Here is a 22,077-nt window from a genome sequence, read left to right as displayed (position 1 = left end):
GAATAAAACTTTTCCTCTTGCAATTAGTTCCTTACCTCTCTTTTTATTCCAAAGAAGGATTTGATCAGATTCTATCTTGAAAAATAATTATATTTCAATTTTGCGGCAAGTACAATGTGCCAAATGATATTGGTCCGTAGCAGTAATTGATTAGTTAAGACTAGACTTCTGTCCATGGATATGTCATAGGCAATTTTAATTTCCATATAATAAGACCACAGAAACAATTTTCAGGGTCTGAGTTAATTCTCCGTTGCTCCTCTTTCAGAGTAATTCACAGATCTAATCATAAGGAGTCTCAAACAAAATTTCAATAGCGTTTCTAGAGTTAAATAGCTTTTTACTTTATTTTGAAAAAGCTACGTATCATGTGATTTAAATGCTGGTTATAGTGAGGTGCGCTAAATAAAGGAACTTGTTTCTCTATTCTGAAATGTTAGGACACAAAATGACTTCCCTCTTTCCCATGAAGTTTCTTGAATTTGTAAATTTTGTATTTTAAAAACACCTAGAAAAGTAATTGTTAAGATTTCATCACAAATTATTCTTTGCAGGACAGAACTTTTGTATTGGGTAGTGTGGAAACAACTTTTATTGCGTGCTTACTCCTAACTAGTTAAAGAGCAATTTTTGACTGCTCTCTACCCCTTAAAATGTTTTCCATTGCTTGGGTTTGGTACAGATGAAATGTGTAAAAATTTCTTGATTCTTTTGGTTTTCTTTTAGATAAACACAGTTGAGAATCTCCAAGGGAAACTTTTTAGCTTCAGAGATCTAGTTCTGTTTAAAACCCTCAAACATATAATTACACTTTTGATTGATATAAAATCAAATACAGTACTCCCTCCCCTCTTTTTTTCCTCAGAAAAACATTAGGAATCTGATTTGGTAGCAGAAAAAACAATATATTTAGCCATTAAAATAGAATTCAGCCATAACAGGAAAAGTTGTCACTATATCGTTTAGTTAGCATGTTTTTTTCAGGCCAAGTTCAAAACCTCATAGAAGACTTGCACAATTTGTGAGTACCTATTTGTTTTGTTATTAAATGTAATCCGTAAAACATACCAGCATTTAATATGGTCATTATTATGCTGCTTAAGCAAAGAAAAATGGATTTATGTATTTCACTCTTAGGGATCTTTTCTTTCATATTTTCCCATATTGAATCAATTTTCCTTTTCTTCTAACTCAAAAGAAATCCATTATATTAAAAATATGCAGTAAAATAATAATGTCCCAGAGCTCTTGAAAATCTTTATATTGGGGCAGATTTCTTTACTTTTTTCTGACATTTAGCCAGCCTGGAGTGAAACCCATCAGCAGTCAGTCATCCTTTATCTCTCAACGACACCAAAAAATATCTCAGGACATGAAGTGAAGAATCGCGTATTCAACCGAACCGTTTAAGGATGCTTATAAGTAAAAGCCTATGTTTAGCACACAGCAGACTTGGAATAGAAGTTAGCCTCCTCGTCTTACAAAAAGTACATCATTGTAATTACACTCTATACTTATATAGTATCTTCTACATTTTACAGACTTTCAAAAAATTATTTCCAATTTATATTGGAAAACTGTGGTTCCGGGAGATGAAGTTACTTGTGTGAGATCATGGCAGATATGTAACAGAGGTGGGAAAAAGGCGGGGGGCGGGGAGGCTCTTGATTTTTGGTGCGTTCATTCTCTTCTAAACAGTACAACTTTTCTGCCTTCATTAATATGCTTACTGGTTCCATATTTACTCTGACATAGAAAGCCACACAGCAGGTGTTAAAACACAATATGCTGAGTGTAAAAAATGTCAAACATTCAGATGAATACTGGCAAACATAGTCAATTATTTCAGTATTTTCAAATGTTCACATTTTTGGCAGTGTGAATTCGAAAAATTGAAAAGCACATTGCCTCCATCAGGAATGCAGCGTTACCTATATTCAGTAGCCACTTCAGCTACTAGATGGAGTATGCAGGGAGGAAGTCATGTTCTCAAGGGATTTACCCTTGACCTGGGAGACTTCTCGGATTGAATAGAGTAGCCATACACCCCTGGTAAAGGATAGTCGGCATGATTCCCTCTCCTCTGGGATGGAAGAAGTTGTCAGAAAACTAGTTCGGAGCAGGGGCTCCTAGCTGCTAGCGAGGGATGCTGACTCAACCTTTTAACTGGTTCTCTCTCTTAGAGTTTTAGCTGGTAGCCTCACAGACCACTGGCCCTGGGAAGTGGTGCTCTTTACGGAGCTCTTTCATTTATTTATTTCAAAAATATTTATCAAACACTTACTGTGTGCCAGGCACTGTTTTGGAAGCTGAGCATATGGTAGTGAACAAGACAGATGAATGCCCTTCCCTCATGTTGTTTCCAGTCTAGTATAATCTGGACTCTAAGGAGTGAGTCTCACAGCTTTGGGCTAGTGTGTCAAAAAGAGTAGCTAGATCATAAATATATGTACATTGAAATGAGGATCATTTGAGTACTGTGGGATGCTGTGGAAGTGGGTTCTGTAATTTAAGGAAAGCTTTAGGATTTTGAACTGAATAACAAAGTGCTAAAGAAGGAACAGAATTGAGAAACAGACTAAGAGAAAAGTAAGGATGAAAAAAATACTGACAAGTTTTTGTTTGGTTGTTTTCCTGGCTGGAGCAGAGGGTATAGTGGAGAAATGTTGGGGTAGGGTTCATGGGTGGGGGAAATTCAGCCCTAAAGTGTTGTTCTAGTGTGTGTTTTATCACACTATAAGAAATCTGCTTTAATGAGAGTATGTACAAATTGTACTGGGAGCATAGAATTAAATGCTTGGGTTTGCCTTATGGAAATCTTGACAAAGGAGGGAGTAGCACTAGGAGTAGAGGCAGGGTGAGTGGGATGATTGCCAGACAGGCAAGCGCACGTGGGTGGTGGTGTCAGAGAGTAGTGGGCTGCTCTAGCTAGAGCCACTGTTTAGTCACCACAAAGGCTTCTGGAAGCTTAATGAGGAAGAGATGGAAATCATCTGAATACAGGATCCTGGAAGTTAGTTGAGAGAAAAGATGTTATCAAGGGGCAGGGTCTTGGTAATGGATTAAGAGTAGTGTGTTTTACATATGACAGTGAAGGCTCTGCACCAACATTCCTTACCAGGCTCCATGTTAATCAGAGGCACCCATTTGCAAGTTAGCCCACCCTGGTTACAAGTGTGATCCCTAGCTTTGGAGTAGTGAAAATGTTTATTAGCCTCAAAGATGGATTATTCTGGATCCTTACTTGACTGAGTTAATCTGCCGCAGGTTAACTGTTGATGATTAAGGAGGCAAACGTGTCATTCCAAAATGGCAAGTGGGACAAGACAGAATAGAAGTTTGGCTAAGACTGTATTTTCTGTCTATACCACTCATTTTTCAGTCATCATTTTCAGCCTGTAACATGTCTTTATTCTGCACCTAGACTTTGAGCTTCTTGATGGCTTTGTATATCCCACTGTGTCCCACTGCATACTGGGCATTCGGTAATTCTTTGCAGTGTGATTAAAAGCTGAATATCTAGTCCAAAGTAAGGAGGTGAAATGTAGTCCTGGGTACCACACCATATTTAGGCTTCCATATAGTCAGGAACTCTAAGATTTCACCTAAATGTCTTCTCCCATAGAGCTGACCAGACTTTCTTTCTTTCTTTTTTTTTTTTTGGTGAGGAAGATCAGCTCTGAGCTAACATCCGTTACCAGTCTTCCTCTTTTTTTTTGCTGAGGAAGATTAGCCATGAGCTAACAGCTGTGCCCATCTTCCTCTATTTTGTGTATGGGGTGCTGCCACAGCATGGCCCGACAAGCGGTGTGCAGGTCTGCGCCTGGGATTGGAACCCGAAAACCCTGGGCCTCAGTGGACTTAACCACTACACCACTGGGCCTGCCCCCAGACTTTCTTTTTCTAGCCTGTGATCTGGATGAGACCACACTTCAGGGTGCTTTGGGCTGCAGACAGGCGGTGCCTTAATATGTACTACGCAATCTGCAGATGGGGCATCAGCTTTCCTTCTGTGGCATAATTCCTACGGACAACCTAACATGGGGATTTAATAAAAATGTACATGTATTCTGTGAAGAATCCAACAACAAATGAAGGAAACTTTTGCCTGCCTTTGAAATGGGTGGACCCTGCAACATTGGTCTGTTTGAAGTGGCATCCTCACCCATATTCGGATGCCTCATTTCTGTCTGCCATTATTGGACCAGAGCACTAAGTCCCAATAAGACACACCATTTACAGTGAGAATATATTCTCAGTTTTTAAGCCTTTCTGATGTGCCATTGTTGCTGCTGTGTTTCCTGTTCTATGTAGGTGGTAGCCCTCGGAGAGGTACCAGATGGGACTGTGGTTACTGTCATGGCGGGTAACGATGAAAATTATTCTGCTGAGCTCCGAAATGCCTCTGCTGTTATGAAAAACCAAGTAGCAAGGTTCAACGATCTGAGATTTGTGGGCCGGAGTGGACGAGGTAGGTCTCTGATTTTTAATACAGTATTGATAATGAAATAAACACATTCGACTCCTCTGATGAAATGTAGGCTAGTCTGTATACAAATCAGCACCTTCTACTGAACAGAATTACTGGAGGTTTTATTTAAATATGTCCAGATGAAGTTGAGTGTTTTTCTGAGTGCTCAGGCCTTTTTCATTTGTTTTATGGTATTGAAAATTCAAACAATGTTTTCGGAAGAGCTGGTTCCTAATTTCACTAGTGTGAGCATATATGGTGGAGAGAAGAACAGTGGAGGTTCAAGTTCTGAATTATGAGGAGCCAAATAACTGAGTAAATTGAGTGGCAATGGGGAAAGAAAAAGGAATACATTGGATCAATTTCCTGATAATATCAATTTTGCTCTAAGTTGTAGCAAGGACAGCGGGCATAATGTTCTTCACTTGTCACATATGTTACCTCTATATGATTTAATTTACTCTTATAATAAGAATCTATTTAAAAATCCTAGGTTTTTATAGAAGGCTTTTCAGTTGAATAAGTGAATAATGTGTTACTTATGTTAGAATGACCATACAGAGTTGCCTGGACAGATGAATGATGAGGACTGTAAATATTTCCACATTATTTAAGTGTTTCCACCATCTGAATCCATATTCAAATCTTAGGAATCCTTAAAAAGATAATAAAATAGAAAATAATCACTTTTAGGGTTTTTGTAGTTGTTTCATAAATGGGGTTAATGTTTTAAAAAGAAGTCTCTAAGGAAACCAATACTTTGGCTTTTATTTACTTATTCTATAGAGAGACTTTTAATAGTCGTTCATTAGAATTATTATGTTTATTTATTTATTTATTGACTCTAATATTTCCATTTTAAGTATTTTGATAAGAAGAGAGAAAATAGACTACTTTAGGACTGAGGTGAAATAAATTATAAAGATCTACAGAATTAATGCAACTCAGGTTTGAATTAGGAAATGAGAAGCATCAATTTTTAAACCATGTCCAATAATTGTTCTTTAGTTTGGATCTGATGTCAAATTATTACCATTGTAAAAACTTGATAAGGGAAATTCAAGCAAGGCTGTTTCCGATGAGTAGTTTTAGTTTACTTTCTAGGAACAGGGCCAAGAAGTTGTACCTTTTAACTTAAAAAAAAAAAAAATGTTGCATGCTAATGAGATACTGTCACTGAAAGGTTGTTTGAATAAAATGAGGCTCAGAGCCTCTAGTAGAATCAAAACTAAAGGGGTTATCTCTGCATCAGGTTTAGTTTACTTTCATTAAAAGAAAAAAAGACACATCCTATCTCGCTATTGACTGATTAGGTGTGAAGTGTGTATGCGTGTGTATTCATTCTTTTTTTTTGTTTTTTTCTCAGTTACTGGTGCAGGTCTGCAGTACAATTAAAGTTTCTCTTTTTTTCTAGTAAGAATCAAGAAAAATTTGAACATGATGATTTACCTGTATGCTCCGAATGGCATCTTTCTTCTTATGTAATATTACTTTGTTTTTAATTAAAGTAATTTTAGTGTTTAAAAGATCGGTCACTATACTTTACAGATTCAAGCCAGCATGTTCATTCATCTTGCTTTTGTATGATATAGATGCTGCATAACTTTTCTCTGATCAATTTGAGTAGAAGCTATGGCAGAGTGATAGTGTACTTTGTAAACCCTCAACATATTTATTTAAGAAACTTCAAAGAGAAACAAAGGGTGTGCACTGTTTTACTATATTGGCTTTCTGAGTTTTGGCTGGTTTCCCAAATAGCAATTTTTATATTTAAAAAAAAAAGACAGACTTAACTGCTTGCAGACTTTTCACGCATGGAAGATGAAGAAAGCTTCTTTTGATGAAGTGTAATTATGTCCAAACAGAGCTGACCCCCTCCCCCTATATTTCTTATGATCTTAACTGAAGAAAGTAGGATTTTTCCTTTGAAGCAGCCGGGACTTGGTGGAGGATCTGAAATGCTACAGTCTGCTGCCAGAGGCAGGATGGAGAAATTGGTCCAGACTTGTCTTCGAGACTTAGATTGGGGGTGGGGGGAGCGGGTGGAGAGAGAAAGGAAAATTGATTTATCACTAATAATAGATTTTTAGATCACTACATTTTCATTATATGAAACGAAACAATAATATCAAACTGAAATGAAGAGAAAGGACAGAGAACACTGATAAGAGATATCACTCTTTGAAAAAAAAAAAAAGGGTCAGTTTTTCAGTGGTAGGAAGCGCTTTAACCTGCCTGTGTACCTGACCTGCTTTCTAACAGACTCTTTCCAGCTTCCTCTTTGATTTTCACACTTCTACATTTCTCTTAAATCATGAAGTCCGGATTAACCCGCTAATACCCTTGTATTTTTTCCCCAGCTATTTCAATTTTCTATTTTCAGTAGCATTAAAAACTAAAAAACGCTAATTTCCTCAAATGTTATACCTTTTCTTTTCACTGGTAGGAATATAAACTCTCAGAAATTGAAAAACAGTTTTAGATTTATAAAGGAGTCACATCACTACTTACTTTGGCATTGTGAGTTATCTGATGACCACAACTTTTGGAAGTGCTCTGGAATAAAAGTAGAGCATCAATGAAACTTGCATTAAGTTAGGGGTGGCTTATGTTTTTTAATTGTCTTTTCCTTTTTTCTCCTTTATATTTTAAACAGAAGTGTTTAAAATGACTTTGGTCCTTAAGTTTTGTTCATGTGCTTCGTCACTTTTGACGTCGTGTGTTGCTTTTAATTTATAATCGTTTTTAAGCACCTACAGTATACAGAGCATGGTACTTTATCAATTTAGGATACAATTCCTGCTCACACTCTTATCCCTCCTGACTATTCCTGACAGCCCCTCAGGCTAGGTTGTAATTGTCTTTCAATGACAGCTTCTATATTTATCTCAGAAAATATATGACTTGAGGACATATTGCAGAACTAGTTCCTAAATGAAGCCAAGGATGATACAATTAGTTGTCGAATGAGTGCCAGCTCCCTAAGTAAGAGCATGCATTTTTAAGTAGAAACTTGCGTTTTTATCACTTATGGAAAGTGATAAACAATGAGATTTGGAAATTTTTTTTTAATTTAAGGAAATCATGAATTTTCACATAAGCATTTGACTTAGCAAATATATCATTATTTATAAGGTGAAGAACCAGTTACTTGGGTGGTAGTTTCTGGAAGTTTCTTGAACATTATGTTCATGTTCCTTCTGAAGGGTCAATAGGAACTGGAAGGACCCTCCTTGATTTTTGTTTTAGTTGTTAAAGTACATCTTGATCCTTAGGATTTGATTTTAGAAGACTGTAGTCATACTTAAATACTTGTTTCCTCCCCACAAAATCCACCTTTTTTTTTTTTTTTTTTTGTGAGGAGATCAGCCCTGTGCTAACATCTGCCAATCCTCCTCTTTTTTTGCTGAGGAAGACTGGCTCTGGGCTAACATCTGTGCCCATCTTCCTCCACTTTATATGGGATGCCCCCACAGCATGGCTTGCCAAGCAGTGTGTCGGTGCGTGCCTGGGATCCGAACCGGCAAGCCCCAGGCCGCCGCATTGGAGTGTGCACACTTAACTGCTTGCGCCACCAGTCTGGCCCGAAAACCCACCTTTTTTTAGAAGACTTTATAGAAAACTGGTTCCACTTTGACTATTTAGATACTTTATGCTTATAAGGTGAATTTTATATTTGGCTTTTGTTCCTACACAAAGTGTTTCTCTGAATTTGGGAGAAGCATCGATGACTTTTAATATCCTAAGTAAGTTGTAAAAGTCTCAAATAGAAATATTGTCAGAACCAGTTTAGAGAAATTCATGGACAGTATCTCTAGCAGGTCATTTAGAGTCATTAAGGACAACTGATATGTATATACATCCTTGATCTATTAAGATTAAAGCCATGGATGACAACTGCCTTCCAAGCACTGCCCTTGGAGCCAATGTTAGAAATGCAGCCCTGGCTCATGGACCATTGATCCAGCCCAGAATGGCATCTTTTTAATGGTTTAATGTAAATTAACTTTTAATCCAGGGATTCATCTCGTTCACTCCTCCAGACCTTCCATTGTTTTGAGGTCCTGATCTGGATCCAGTGACTTCCTATTCAACTTTCTAATCTTCATTTCTGTGGACTTTCAGTTTTCTGTAACTAGTTTAGACTCCTGGTTGCCTATTCTTCTGGTTAGTCTTAATGTTTATAATAAATTCTCTATTCCCTAACCAGACAATTAAATTACTTAAATCCATGTAACATTCAATATATAGTGGATGAAATATGATATATCAATAACACTTTAAGAATAGATGCTTTCATCATCCTGGCCGAGATACTGTATTAGTATATTTATATTTACTGTTTCTTGATCTTATAGAGCTGATTGGGACACATGTTGAAATAAATTACCTATTAATATTTTTAAATGTTCTCTGACAAAGTTAAAAAGAAGAGCATTAATTTTAGGGTCTGGAAGACCTGACTGAGTTCAGATCCTGATTTTTTTCCACTTATTAGTTGTGTGGTTAAGTTACTAAGCCTCTCTGGGCTTCAGTTTCCTCATTTGTAGGATGGGTGTGATAAACCTAACTGGATAGGATTAAATGAGATAATGTGTATAAATTGGCTGGCATTTAATAGGTTTCTAATCAATATTCATCTTTCCCTGTCCCCCCACCCCCTTCCTGTCTTTTCTTTCCTTTTTTTTTTCTCTTGGCCATGGAAAAGTATAGCCAGAAAGACTTAAAAATATATATACTGAATAACAAATGATGTGTGTCTTAAACATATTTTAAGAACTTATATGATCTGAGTTGAAAGAAAACCCATTCACTAGACTTGACAGCCAAAGACCTGTTCCACATTAAGCCTTGTATATAACCTGTTCCATATTAAGCTTTGAAAAGATTGCATTAAACTTTGCATTGCTACACATTGTTTAAGATTTGTTTTTTGATTTAATATCCTCAGCTTTCAGTAAAGGGAAAAACAGTCTCTGACCAAAAAACAAAGCAAAACAAAATGAGCTTTTTAAAGGTCTGTTACAGGAGCAGGCCAAATGAATACCCTGGCCTGGGATTGCTGAATGTTTTATTGAGTCACTGTTTCACACCCACCTTTTCCTGTCTTGTAACAGTTTGCAGTTCTGACTATCTGACATGACTAACCGTTGCAAATCTAACTGATTACAACTGTCAGTGAGCCTGTGTAACAGAGTCTGGTATCTTCTCCTGGAGAAAGCAGACGTCCTAATCTGCTACCAAACTTTCCCTGTCTTTTCCCCTCTTTATTCATTACCTTTAGCTCCTTAATTTGAAAGATCAGATATAATATTTTGATGAAGCTCACCCTCTCCTAAAAGCAAAAATCCATATTTATATTGGGAGATGTCATGTACATTTAGGAAAAAATAAGTCACTGTCAGGGAGTTATTTCAAGATTTAACAGCAAAGATGTATGTTAGTGAAAGGCGGGTGGGCAGGGAGGAGAAAAACTTTGTTCCAGTAATGATGAAATCATCATACCACAGGCACATTAAGGCCAGGACAGGAGACACTGGCTCCTGTTAAAATGATTCCCATAAGAACCTTCCTCTTTCATCTTCTTATTGTAGTGCGCAGTTAAGAAATGAAATGCTAAAGCCATGGTGAAATAAATAACATAATCAACAGTGATTTACTATTGTTCTTTCATGGGGTCATGACCTAATCCTAAATAAAGACTTCTAAAATTGTCTGCGCTTGGATGTGTTCCTGATGTTGGAGAAAACTGAAAGGAAGAGAACCCTCCTCAAGTGGACCCAAGTTTTTGTTTTTATTACAACTGTTGCTACTGAGCTGCTTTGTATTTGGAATTGGAGCCTTGTGTAGTACTGCAATGAAGATGACGATCTTAACACTCAACGAGTTTAGTAACTTCCTGAAGTGGCCATCAGAGGTTTCTCATTTAGAATAAGGGGTCCTGACTCTTGGCTTTGTCTCATCCCCTCCTCAGAGATGCTAAAATGCAATGTGGACATCGATGCTGCTATATTATCATCAATACTATCTTTTTATATTCACTGTGGATTTTCCCCTTTTACATCTGCAGGCAAGAGTTTCACCTTGACCATAACTGTCTTCACAAATCCTCCCCAAGTAGCCACCTATCACAGAGCTATTAAAGTTACAGTGGATGGACCCCGGGAACCCAGAAGTAAGTACTTGCCTTCCTATCGGAAATGGTAACAGAGTTGGTGGAGACCCTCTGAGGAACTGATTCCAAATAAGTTAAGACTACTTTCATGTCAGTAGCTTCTTTACAAAGTTTGCTATCTGCTTGTTTTTATGACAGACATTCAGTAGAACTTCAGAGTTAGTAGAAAGTCAAATTACACTTTTAACCTTTGCCACAAAACTGCTAAGGCCTACATAACTTTGGGAAATGAGTGCATAATTATTCAGTCACTGTAACTGTTTCCTAAGAAATTCTGCTCATCCACTGTACACAATAGACAGGGCAGAATAGACCCATGAGAGCTGAGGAAGAAAAGACTTGACTGAAAAATCTTGAGCTTAGTCAAAAAGCATTTGCGTATGTTTCCCATGGTCTAAGAATGTGTTTTAACTTTTTAACTCGCCCACTCAGTTCCCTTTATAAAGAGCACACTGGTTAATTACAAAGAATTTATTTGCAAATGATAACTTGCTTGATTGTTACAACACCGCTGTTTGGTCATGTTCGAGTAATTGTTATAGATAGTTTCTTTCAACAGATAGAGTCAAACCAGGTTTAAATCCACCTTGGTTTATTTGTCTGTCTGGACATCCAGAAGGTTTAACCAGCATCAGTTTTAAGGTAGTACACATAATCCATTTGGGCTAATATGCATTTTCCTCCTAAATCTAAATTGAAACAGGTTTGCTTTCTCCCTCAACACTGATTTGAACAAACTTGGCATAGCAGTATTTAAGTGTATTTAGAGATTAAACATTATTTGATATATACAACATTAAAAATTCTGTGCCCATGGAAACATCATACAGAACTTCTGCCTTTGATGAGTGAATACACTGGAGTCCTAACCATTGTGCTGAGAGAGTTTAATTTGGTTTCTGGTAGAGGTACAGCTGGCAGAAATATTTGTTAGATAGCAATACACCTGCCTAGGCAGTGAGAGTGGCATGTCTTTTCTTCCCCTAAAACTGAGAGAAAAGGGCTGGTAAAGTTTTGCTTCTCCGCAAGTAGCACATCTTTGAGCAGTGGGAACATACGGTGCCTTCCGTTCCTCTTGCGGCTGTCTCTTTTCACAAAGGCTGATTACTTGCCTGAACTAGGGAGGTTTCCTGTCTCAAAAGCCAGTCTTGGAGGTTTTTCTGTTCTCCTCCTTTCATGTGTATGGCGTTCTTCTAGGTTCACAGCGTTGGGTCAGTGCTGTCCCTGTCTGTTCAGTTTGAGAATATGGTGTTAGGCGGTTGCCATACACAGGTCTTGGGTTGCCCCAAGTCTCTGGTCATAAGGGCCAGAGGTTAGGCGGTGCAGGTGAATAGAACAGAGCAGGGCTGTCTTGCCTGGTTTGGGGCTTTGCCTGACTTTTCTGGACTGCCATAAATCGGAGAGGATGCCTTGTGATGGAAGACACCTTGTAACATTTTATCTAATTAACGCTTGAGTTCCTGAAAAGGCAGGGTAGTAGTCTTTTAACATTTAACACTACTAATACTTCTCTTTTAAAGATGTTTCCCGCTGATCTCAGCTGCTTTTCTCAGTTCTTGGAAAAATAATTATTGTGTGTGTGTATGTCTGTGTGTCTGGGTGTGTGTATGTGTCCATCCACTCAAAAGTTGATGGTTGGGAGAGGAAACAGGGAAGTATGGGTGCTGCCCCATTCTGAAAGATTTGACAAAAGGTGAGGAGGCAGGGTAGCTTTGGGAAAGTCACTTCTCTTTCAAGAGAGGATAGCATTATCTGATTCCCAAGAGGTTGTTGGCAGAATTAATTTGTTGATAGGCGCAGTGCCCTAAAGGCCGAGCAGGACTTTGAAAGCAATGAGGGCTGGGGGTAGAGAGGGCAGATGGTATACATGTGACCTGAGTTCAGGCTTTGGGTGCTGCTGAGGGTGCTGAGGATGCGAGGGGGAAGCAGATACAGATCTTGAGTGGCAGACCACTGCCCCGGATCAGCCTGAGTAACATCTCTTGTGAAGCAAAAATATCTGTGAAAATGTGATGTCATTTCTCTGACATCATGAAGTGACTTGCCAAATTCAGTGTCTGGATATACAGATGGGTCTGGTATCAGTAACATCTTAATCCTACAATCTGCACTCTCTGTCCTGGATTATTTCCTTCTGCCCTGCTTTTGGCCATCCCGGGCATTGAATGTTTGTAGGATAGTGCTCTTCTCATATTATTATTTAATTTTGAGACCCCTACATGTGGAAAATGCCCAGGATTTTCAGTTTTCTTCAACTGTGTGAGTATAATAGGATTTTGAATGATTGGTGTATAGATAATGTTAAATGGAGAATCCTCTAGAACATGGCTTGGCAAACTTTTTCTATGAAGTGCCAGAGAGTAAATAATTTCAGCTCTATAGGCTATATGATCTCCTTCACAAGTACTTAACTCTGCTATTGTAGCTCAAAAGCAGCCCTAGCCAGTATATAAATGAATGGTTGTGGTTGTGTTTCAATAAAACTTTATTTACAAAAACAGGTGGTGGGTCAGATTTGGCACACAAGCTGTAGTTTGCCAACCCTTGCTCTGGATTTCAAAGTGGCTTATTTTATTGACTGTTAGCAGAGAAGGGCTTTAGAAAAAGGCTTTCTTGAGGGGCGAAAAAGAAGACAATTAATGTAATTCTTTTAGCCTCCTCTCTCACCAAATTATAATTCTTTAAGTGGTGGTTGTCATAGAAATAGTATACATCTGATTATTACTGTAATGATTTGAAGGAGTTGATGATTTTGCACTACTGATTCCTCTTAATGGAATTTCACTCCTTCTGAACATCAGAGTATATATTGAAAAGGCTACTTCTAGTGAATGAGCTAGTGGAACAAGGACAAGTTCTGGGTTAACTAGTTGAGTCTTTATTCAGTATAGCATGGTGATTAAGGGTGTGGGCTTTGGTGACAGACTGTCTGGATTGAAATCCCAGCTCCACCATTTACTAGTTGTGTGGTGGTGGGCAAGTTACCCGACTTCTCTTTGCTTCGGTTTCCTCATCTGCTAAAGTGCGAATAATAATAATCTTCCTCATCAGTTGCTGCAAAGATGTTAAATGATGTAATGTATGTAAAATGCATGGCACAGTTACTGTCATGTAGTAAGTGCTCATTAAGTGTTAGCTGTCATTACATCAATTTCCTCCAGTGTCAGAAGTTTGCTGTAGAGTTTTGCTTATAGTAGGCTTCCAGGAAATGGATACTATCTAGATTCTGTTCTCTAGTGTATTACTTTTTTTTCTTGCTGATGGCTTTACTAATTTCTACTCATGAGTAAATGACACTAATAAGTGTTATAAAGTGTGCCTTGAGCAGGTACTCATGCTGCCTGAGGACAGCTGTGCAGAACTGATGATAAACACAATTTGTTTGCAGCAAAGTCCAAGAGAGGATGTGATGGCACCCGTGTCCTCCTCTGAGGCTCTGCTGATCAACACATCTGCCAAGACTTGCTTTTCACTCAGAAATCAGAAAGAGTTCGTCCTTCTATGTTTTCTGTCTCTGGCAGCTGAACCGGTGCTGTCACTTCACAAACAACTTCTTTTCTTAATATACACATCTGGCGTTGGCAGTTGGACTAACTTCATAAGAGCACATGATCATCACTCATTACAAGATTAAAAAGTACCCCATGGCATCATTGATGTTTTTTAACTTTGATCTTCTGCAGTTGTGATTCATCTCAGTTATAAAACTTCCCTTTAAAGGAACATAGCCGATGACTTATTAGAACCTTCATCTTAAGTAGTGTAAACATGAAAATGGTGCACATCTTTACAAAATGCCATTTATTTTCTTTGCCAGCTTATCATTTTAAGACATGACATCATACTTAAGATCCCAAATTTGTAAGTCTTGTGTTTAGGCAAGGCGTTTTGACCTTCTGTTGGCAAGTTAGCTCTGAAGAATAACTGCTGTGTGCTCGCCAGCAGGAGAAGTCAGTGTAGCAGCAGCAGCAACAGTAATGCATTTGGATACCTGACTCTTTTAAACATCAGTTTCTATTAGGATCCTTTGTTCCCTTTATGCACTTGGTTCCACCTGCAGTCTGATTTGAAGAACTTCTACCGGAAGGTGAAAACTTGGTTAGCAACATCATATTCTACAGTAGTGGTTCTGAGTTAGGGAGGAGGATGGATGGAAAAGATATTTTTGGCTTTCCGGAGGATGGAAAAAGGAAATCACCTTACATAGCTAGAATCCTTTTAATTCTCTTGCTGCCTTTTCTATTGTCTATTGCTAAATAACAAACCATGCTAAATAACAAACCATCCCCAAACATAATGGTTTAAAACTACAACCAGTTTGTTATTACTCATGATTCTGTGTGTTGACTGGAGTTCATCTGGGTGGATTTTCTGTGGTCTTGCTTGGGGTCTTTCACGTGGCTGCAGTGAGATGGTGGCTGGTGCTGGAACATCCATGATGGCTCCATTCATATGTCTGGTGCCTTGGCTGGATGACTGGAGGTTTGGGCTTGGCTGCAATGATGGGGCAGTGGGGCCTTTCTCTCTCTCCATGTTGTCCTAGAACCTCTCCCTCTCCACATGGCCTCTCCATGTGGTCTCTCCATGAAGTCTGTCTGGCACAGTCTGACTTCTTACATGGCAGCACAGGGCTCCCTACCATGCAAAAATGGGCACTTTCAGGCCTTCTTAATGCTTCTTAAGGCTCAGAACCGGCATGGAGTTACTTCTGCCACGTTCTGTTGGTTAAAGCAAGCTACAGGTGCAGCCTAGATTCAAGGAGAAGAAACCCCATAAAGATATGATTGATGGGGACAGTCGTTCATTGGACCACCAACATCTTCAACTTCCAGAGGTGCTTAGATGGTAAATGTCATTGTTGCAACAGGAGAAATAGTTTTTTCGAGGTATTATCTTCTGAAAGGTTTCTTGATTTTTTAATCTGGGGGACATTTAAAGTTCTACAAGGTGACTCCAAGTGTCGCTTATTGTAGCTTCATTCTGAATTGAACAAATTTGGTAATTATCAGATGAATTAAGGGTGGGTGTTACCTTGTGGTGCTTGGTATTAGCAGGTCAGTATGAAGCTGAGCCAGATGAGTACTTGTAGGGGAGAAGAACATCAGATGTTTGAACATAAACAGGTTATTAGCCTTGCCTGGCAATGTGGCACGTCTGTAGAAGAAGTATCTTGTGAATCCTCAAATGGACAAGCCTGGGGATTTTATACTTTATATCACTCAGCTTTGAAAATTCTCACTTGCCAGCACCCTGCAGACCTGATAGCTAACACACGTGTGTGGTTTTCTAAGAGTTTTTGTGTGTTGTGCCCCAGGGACATAAATCCTAGTTACTTTTAAGGAGGGACCAAAGCCATCCTCCGTATACTTACTGCTGGGACACTGCTGTTCACAGTGGACCAGCTACCTGTCCAGGCCTGGTGGGAAAAGGGAGAGGCTCTGCCCTTTCTTTCCCAGTGATCCAGCTCCTTTCCTGCAGGCTTAGAGTTAATGGCTGCAACGCTCCTCTTGGCCCCTTTGGTGATGTCAGTAGGGGCTGGCGCTCAGGTGAGTGAGAGGCTCTCTGGAAGTGGAGGGAATGTTTGCTCCTAGGACTGCCTTAGTGCCTGGTGCACTCGTCTCGTTAGGCTCAGGTCCTGCAGCCAAACTGTTTTCTTTCCCTGTTTGCTCATTCTCACCTGTGCCCAATTCATCAACAAGTTTTTAAAGCTTCAGAGGACATTTGATTATTCCATATTCTTGAGGCACTTCCAGTTGCCGAAGTTTTACTGTAACAAACTTGAGGTAACAGACTTAAACCGAATGGGGTGGTCCGGGCAGGGCCTCAGCTCATGTTTCTCTCATGCTGTTCTACCCAGTTCTGAGACGGTTTTCTAGCCCAGGAAAGGGTGGAGAGAATGGAGGGCTGGGCATTTTCTCTTCCTCATTCCAGATGATGTCAGTGGCAGCTTGCTTTTGTCTTCCACTACTCTTCAACCTAGTTGGGTGAAGGAATAGGCTTTCTGTGATGGCTGGCCCACGACCTTCACTTATTTATCGATGGTGGATGCTTATTTAGAGGTTGGTCACGTGTGAAAGAAGGTGGGGGATGTGTAAAATGTGTTGGATGGAGGGATAGCAGAAGAATTTTTTAAAGGTGATTTGATACCTCTGGACGCATTTCTTGCATTCACATGCTTGTTGTCTGTGAAAACAATTTGAGAAAACCTTGACAGGCCTTGTACTGTACTCCTGGTGTACTCCTTGTACTGTACTCCTGGTGCCACATGCCTGAATTTTAGTCCTTACTGCAAAGCATTAGGAGGAAAGCCCTCAACTTCTTGACTTGCAGACTTTCCCCTGGTTCTCTGCTGTCTCTGAAGTGCCCAAGGAATGGAGGTCATGGGTAAATGCCGTGTTTTGATCTTTACAAGTCAGCAAATACAAGCAGCAGTTTGATTGTCATAAATGTTAATCATTTGGTCACTAGTATATAAAACGGTGTTGAAAATCTTTGACTTAAGAGATTAATAACAGTTAGAAAAACTGTTCCGTTTTTCCCTTTCTTTGAGGAGGATGGAAGAGGTGGGGAGTCAGAAGTGCTGGTGGAGGTTGTGTCTGGTGGTTGGTGGAATGTGCTCTTGAGAAGAGCCGTTTTAAATCTCTTTCAGTATTTTTTTTTTTTGTTGACTGACTGTCAGGAGCTGGGAAGATGGCCAAGAAGGAAATGACACATCGAGAGGCATTTTGTGTTGTGCAACATTCTGTGGAACTGATGCAAGGATATATGGCCTGTTTACACATTCCTTCGCTAGCAGACTGCATGGCAGTAATTTAATTCAGCAGCACATGGCATGCTGCAGCAAGGAGCTATGGCCTTAACATCCTTTCATGGCAAATTATCACAGCCGTTAAAACATGCTCGTGTCCCTCCTTTGCACTCTTCCCTGGCTTCCCAGTCCTCAGTGTGCTTTCTCATTGTATTGGACTTGTGTTAACAAGGAGCTGTGGCTTTCACAATAAGAGCACATTTTCACATGCATATGTTCCAGTTGATATATTTGCTTCCAACTAAATATAGCATGGCAGGGTTTCAAGTGATATGTGTTCTAAAAACACACGTATACTTGATCCAAATGTGTCAGTAGTTTGTATCTTGGTGTAGTCAGAAATCACTCATTCTTAAGACAGTGTTAGGGACTTGAAAGAGAGATTTTTTTTTTTTGGTTTTATTTATTAAAAAAATGAATTTTCCTTCCCAAGAGAGAGAATTCCTGCTAGATCGCTGAACTACTACTTTCCTTCTATTTTGTTTCTACTATGGCATTTTCTTCAGGGACAACTGGACCAGAGGAGAATAGGATATACTTAAAATTAACAGAGAGAAAAGCTTCAGTGTGTTGCTCTTCGTATTCATACTTGTCCCTACCTAGCATATTTATAGGATACATTTATGATGTCAGCTAAAGCACATGTTTGGTCTTTATGTAGAATCTCAAAAAAGTTTTTATTTAGCTGGGTATGGAAAATAATTGCTCATGTTGTTCAAGTAACTTTTGGAAATTCAGCAAGTATATAAAAGCTGTTTAGACCTAACATTTTAACCTAAAATCTTAATTCAAGGTTATACGCAGCAGTTCAAGTAGAAGACTGTATTTGGGATGTGGTGTTTAAGTAGCAAAAGAAGGGCTCCCTGTTCCTCTCCAGATTTCTCTGCTACTGCACACTGGTGGCTAAAATCTATTTGCTAGTAGACAAAGCACTTCATCAAAATTCAGGATTAAGGCTTAAATCCAAACACCTCTGGAAAAGGTAACTCAGACTAAAATTCATATTAAGGTAAAAATAAATGATGTAGAATCTTTTATTGGGAGCAGGTTTGGGGAGATAGAGGGAGAGCGATGGATGAAGTCCTGGACACTAGAAAGTAACAGTGAGTCAAGTGTGCAGGCAGGGCCTCTGCGGGCCTTGAAGGCAGTCGTTGCCTTCTTCAAGCGTCGCAGAATTGCTGTGGATCAGCCATAGCGGTGTGGAGTCTGATGCTTTTCAGGTCTGGTGTGCTATTAAGACTGCAGGATTCTGTAATTTTAAAGAGCAAGTTTTTGGTTTTTATATTTCCATATAAAAACCCTTTTGCAAATATTTCCCTTTTACAGAATATTTCTTATTCAGTTTTGTTCTAGATATGTGCTAGCTTTCCTCCTCTATTGGTTTGAAAATTATCATTTAATTTCTTTCTTTCTCTTGATAGTTATCCTTACCATTTTAACGTGTATGCTTGTCTTAATAGAATTAATCATGATCTCTGCCCACCTCTTGAATAATATAAGAACTTTAGCATACTGTAAACTGCAGTCGCTCCCTCTCTTCTAATGTTGTTGTCTGATATTCTTATCCTTGTGTTATACTCCCTGGATTAGTCATTATCAGTGTTTAAGCTGTTTATTTTATATTTACCTATGTGTTTATTGATTTATTGCTCACTATTCCTTCTTGCACCTCAGTTCTTCCTTCTGGATTCAGTTTCCTTTTTCTTGATGTAGATCCTTTGGTAGTTCCTTCAGTGAGAACCTGTTAGCGGAATACTCTCAGTTTTTGTTCCTGAAAATGTCAGCCATTGTGTTCGCTGGCCGCCAACATGATGTGATATGAGAGGCACCCTGCTGAAAGTCTGTCTGCTCTGAGTGCCCGAGAGCACGCGACTAGTCCTTCCTTTGTGCTGAGACTTTTAGGCCATTATTATCAGGTTAGTTGGAGTGGTATTTAAGGGAATGGAATACAGGACAGATGTAGTTTCATGGAAGATGGATGAAGGGAAATGGGTCTAAGCGCCTTTCATCATGGGGGGCTCTGAAGAGTCTAGGGCCAATGAGTGGAGAGGAGGTGGGAGAGCATGTTCTCTGGAGGGGGAGAAGGCAAAGAAAGGAGCATATAGGGAAAGGAAATTAAATCCCCTACTTCACTGTTTTGCCTTGGGCAAGACCTAATGTGCTTTGGAACTTTCTATCCAAATTTGTCTTAAAGGACTACATCATTACATTTGATCTTCAGAGGTCTTCTGGCTGTTACTCATTGGATAGCTAGAGCAGCATTTCTTAGATGTTGGTGTCCATACAATATCTGTCATTATAATGAGAGTATAGGACTCAGAACCAAAAGATGCTTTTTTTATATGGTAAATGAGTCACTGAATGAAGTAGAGGGAAGAAAACAGATGTGTGGACTAGAGGAGCGTGATTTAAGAGAGCTAGCAGACCATGATCTGGGTTTGAACTGTCGCTAGGCAAAGTGGATGGGGTGACTCCAGTGTTGGTTCTGCACGCCCCTCATTGGAGTCGTGCAGGAAGGTGCTGATGGGGAAGAGGTTAGCTGACACTGAAGCAAGCTGGGACTTGCTGCCTTTCTGTGAACCCTGGACTGCATATGCACCTTCTGCGTGTGATGTGCATCTTCTCATTCTTTACCTTCTGGGCACTAGTTTTCATGAGATAGAACTTGGGTAGAAGTGCTAGCATGTATTTTGGCTGGGCAGTACTCGGGATGACTTAACCTGGGCTCTATGCCTCCTCAGGGTTGGCCCTGGAAATTATTAGTAGAAAAATATGGGCCCTTCAAGGAGATTGTGAAGGTACCGAAACACAGGCTGTTATACTGGAAATGAGGAGAAATGGAGGTGTGTGAAAAAGAGGGATGACGGTGAGGTCTGGTTACTAATTCTAGAGCTTTGGTTTCTGTTTCAAAACAGGTGACAATGTTTTTCTTTCCATAAGGGCTATTTCAGAGTAGCTTAAGAGGGAACTCAACTGTACAAGGAGTTTGTATTAAGGTATGGGTTAGGGAATTGAGGACTTGGAAATTCCTTTTTTGAGACCACCATCTTAGTGACCTAAGCAAATCACCAAACTTCTTTCCAGTTCAGTTTCTTCATCTCTTAAGTGGAATTAGACATGAAGACAACTTCAGAGTGCCTGCGAGTAACTCCTAAGGAATGATCATAAAGCACTTGGCACACGTGAAGGGCAACTTAAATACCAAATAGTAATTATGTAGCGCCTTTCTGCCAAGGAGTTCCAAACACTTAGACGTTACCTCACGGATTCTCTTCACATCCCTTTGAGGGATGCATTATGCACTTTACAGGCAGGTAAACCGAGGCATGGGCATTTGAAAACTCATTTGCTGTGTATCACTCTGCAAGTCAGCAGATGATTTATGGAGGTGGGCAAGGAGCCCAGGTCTCTTCCTGTTCAGTTATTCACTGTTAAAACTCTCTGCGGCTTTGTCATCAAAGTTGTGGAAGCTCCTGGTGTTGGGCCCGGGGTACTCTTGTTTGATGTTATGAAGTAGCGTTACCTAAGAAGCAAGCCATTGATGCAATAGCTTTGCTATATAGTAAATAAGTCCCAAAGTATAAGGCCTGACACACAGAAGGCAGATATATGTATATGTTGACTGAGTCTTGAATTCATTAAGATGAAAGTTTAACAAAGCTGAAAACACTGAATTTTGTGAGATGAAAATAAGCTGTGTAAGTTAACCCTAAGTAGAATCTCACTTTCAAAAACCAGTGAAATAGTTAGTACTTGAACAAAAAGTTAACTTTAAAAAAATTACACAAGTAGAAAATGTAGACAAGTACATGGTAGAAGAATTAGAAAATAAGAATTAATTAGGGCCTGCCCCATGGCTTAGCGGTTAAGTGCACGCGCTCCGCTGCTGGCGGCCCGGGTTCGGATCCCGGGCGTGCACCGATGCACCGTTTCTCCGGCCATGCTGAGGCTGCGTCCCACATACAGCAACTAGAAGGATGTGCAGCTATGATGTACAACTATCTACTGGGGCTTTGGGGGAAAAAAAATAAAATAAATAAAATAAAAAAAAACATAAAAAAAAGAATTAAAAGAAGAAAATAAAGAGTGTCTATAATCTCATCTCCAAAGATTACTGTTGCTAATATTTTGATATGTAATCCCCTGAATATTTTTCTGATAATGCTAGTACTTCTGTGAAGGTAACGGCAGGGAGGAAATAGCATCAGGACAGGGGGGATGGAATGGTACAAGTGTCGTGACCATGTTGAAGCTGAAAGGAGAGAGAATAACTGGAAACGAGATTAACTGCTTTAAGGAGCAGGACCAAGACCATGGGACTGATGACAGTTTCCAGTTAATTTGTTGGAAGAGGCAGCAGCTGTCTCTGTGATGGGGAGGGCTGGCCTTGCCTGAATGATTAAGACAAGATGGATCTGAGAAGGACCCCTTCTTCCCATGACCCCGTCCCACTACTAAAAACACCATCCTCCTTTATAATAGCTGATAGAGCCTTTTTTATGACAGTTAGAGATATGCTTTAAAACATAAATGTTTCTGGCAGTGGGGACGTTTAGTCACTCAAAAATTATTTTTGAGTGTGTACTGTTAGCTAGGTGCCAAGCATACAAAGCAAAGCAGACA

The 22,077-nt window shown here is 39.5% G+C and overlaps 1 protein-coding gene across 2 annotated transcripts in view; it reads left to right on the top strand.

The window, feature by feature from the left end:
• The window catches only part of RUNX2 (RUNX family transcription factor 2), a 124,259-nt gene that overhangs the window by 5,044 nt on the left and 97,138 nt on the right, over positions 1 to 22,077 (top strand). For both annotated transcript variants that reach the window (XM_058554226.1, XM_058554225.1), the window contains exons 2-3: positions 4,315 to 4,471; positions 10,542 to 10,646. In XM_058554226.1, coding sequence (XP_058410209.1) covers positions 4,315 to 4,471; positions 10,542 to 10,646 — 262 coding nt within the window. The remainder of the gene's footprint in view (positions 1 to 4,314; positions 4,472 to 10,541; positions 10,647 to 22,077) is intronic.

The sequence above is a fragment of the Diceros bicornis genome, chromosome 14 (assembly GCF_020826845.1).
Source record: "Diceros bicornis minor isolate mBicDic1 chromosome 14, mDicBic1.mat.cur, whole genome shotgun sequence".
Classification (NCBI taxonomy): domain Eukaryota; kingdom Metazoa; phylum Chordata; class Mammalia; order Perissodactyla; family Rhinocerotidae; genus Diceros; species Diceros bicornis.
Note: the sequence above shows the minus strand (reverse complement) of the source record. Positions and strands in the feature narration are given on the sequence as shown.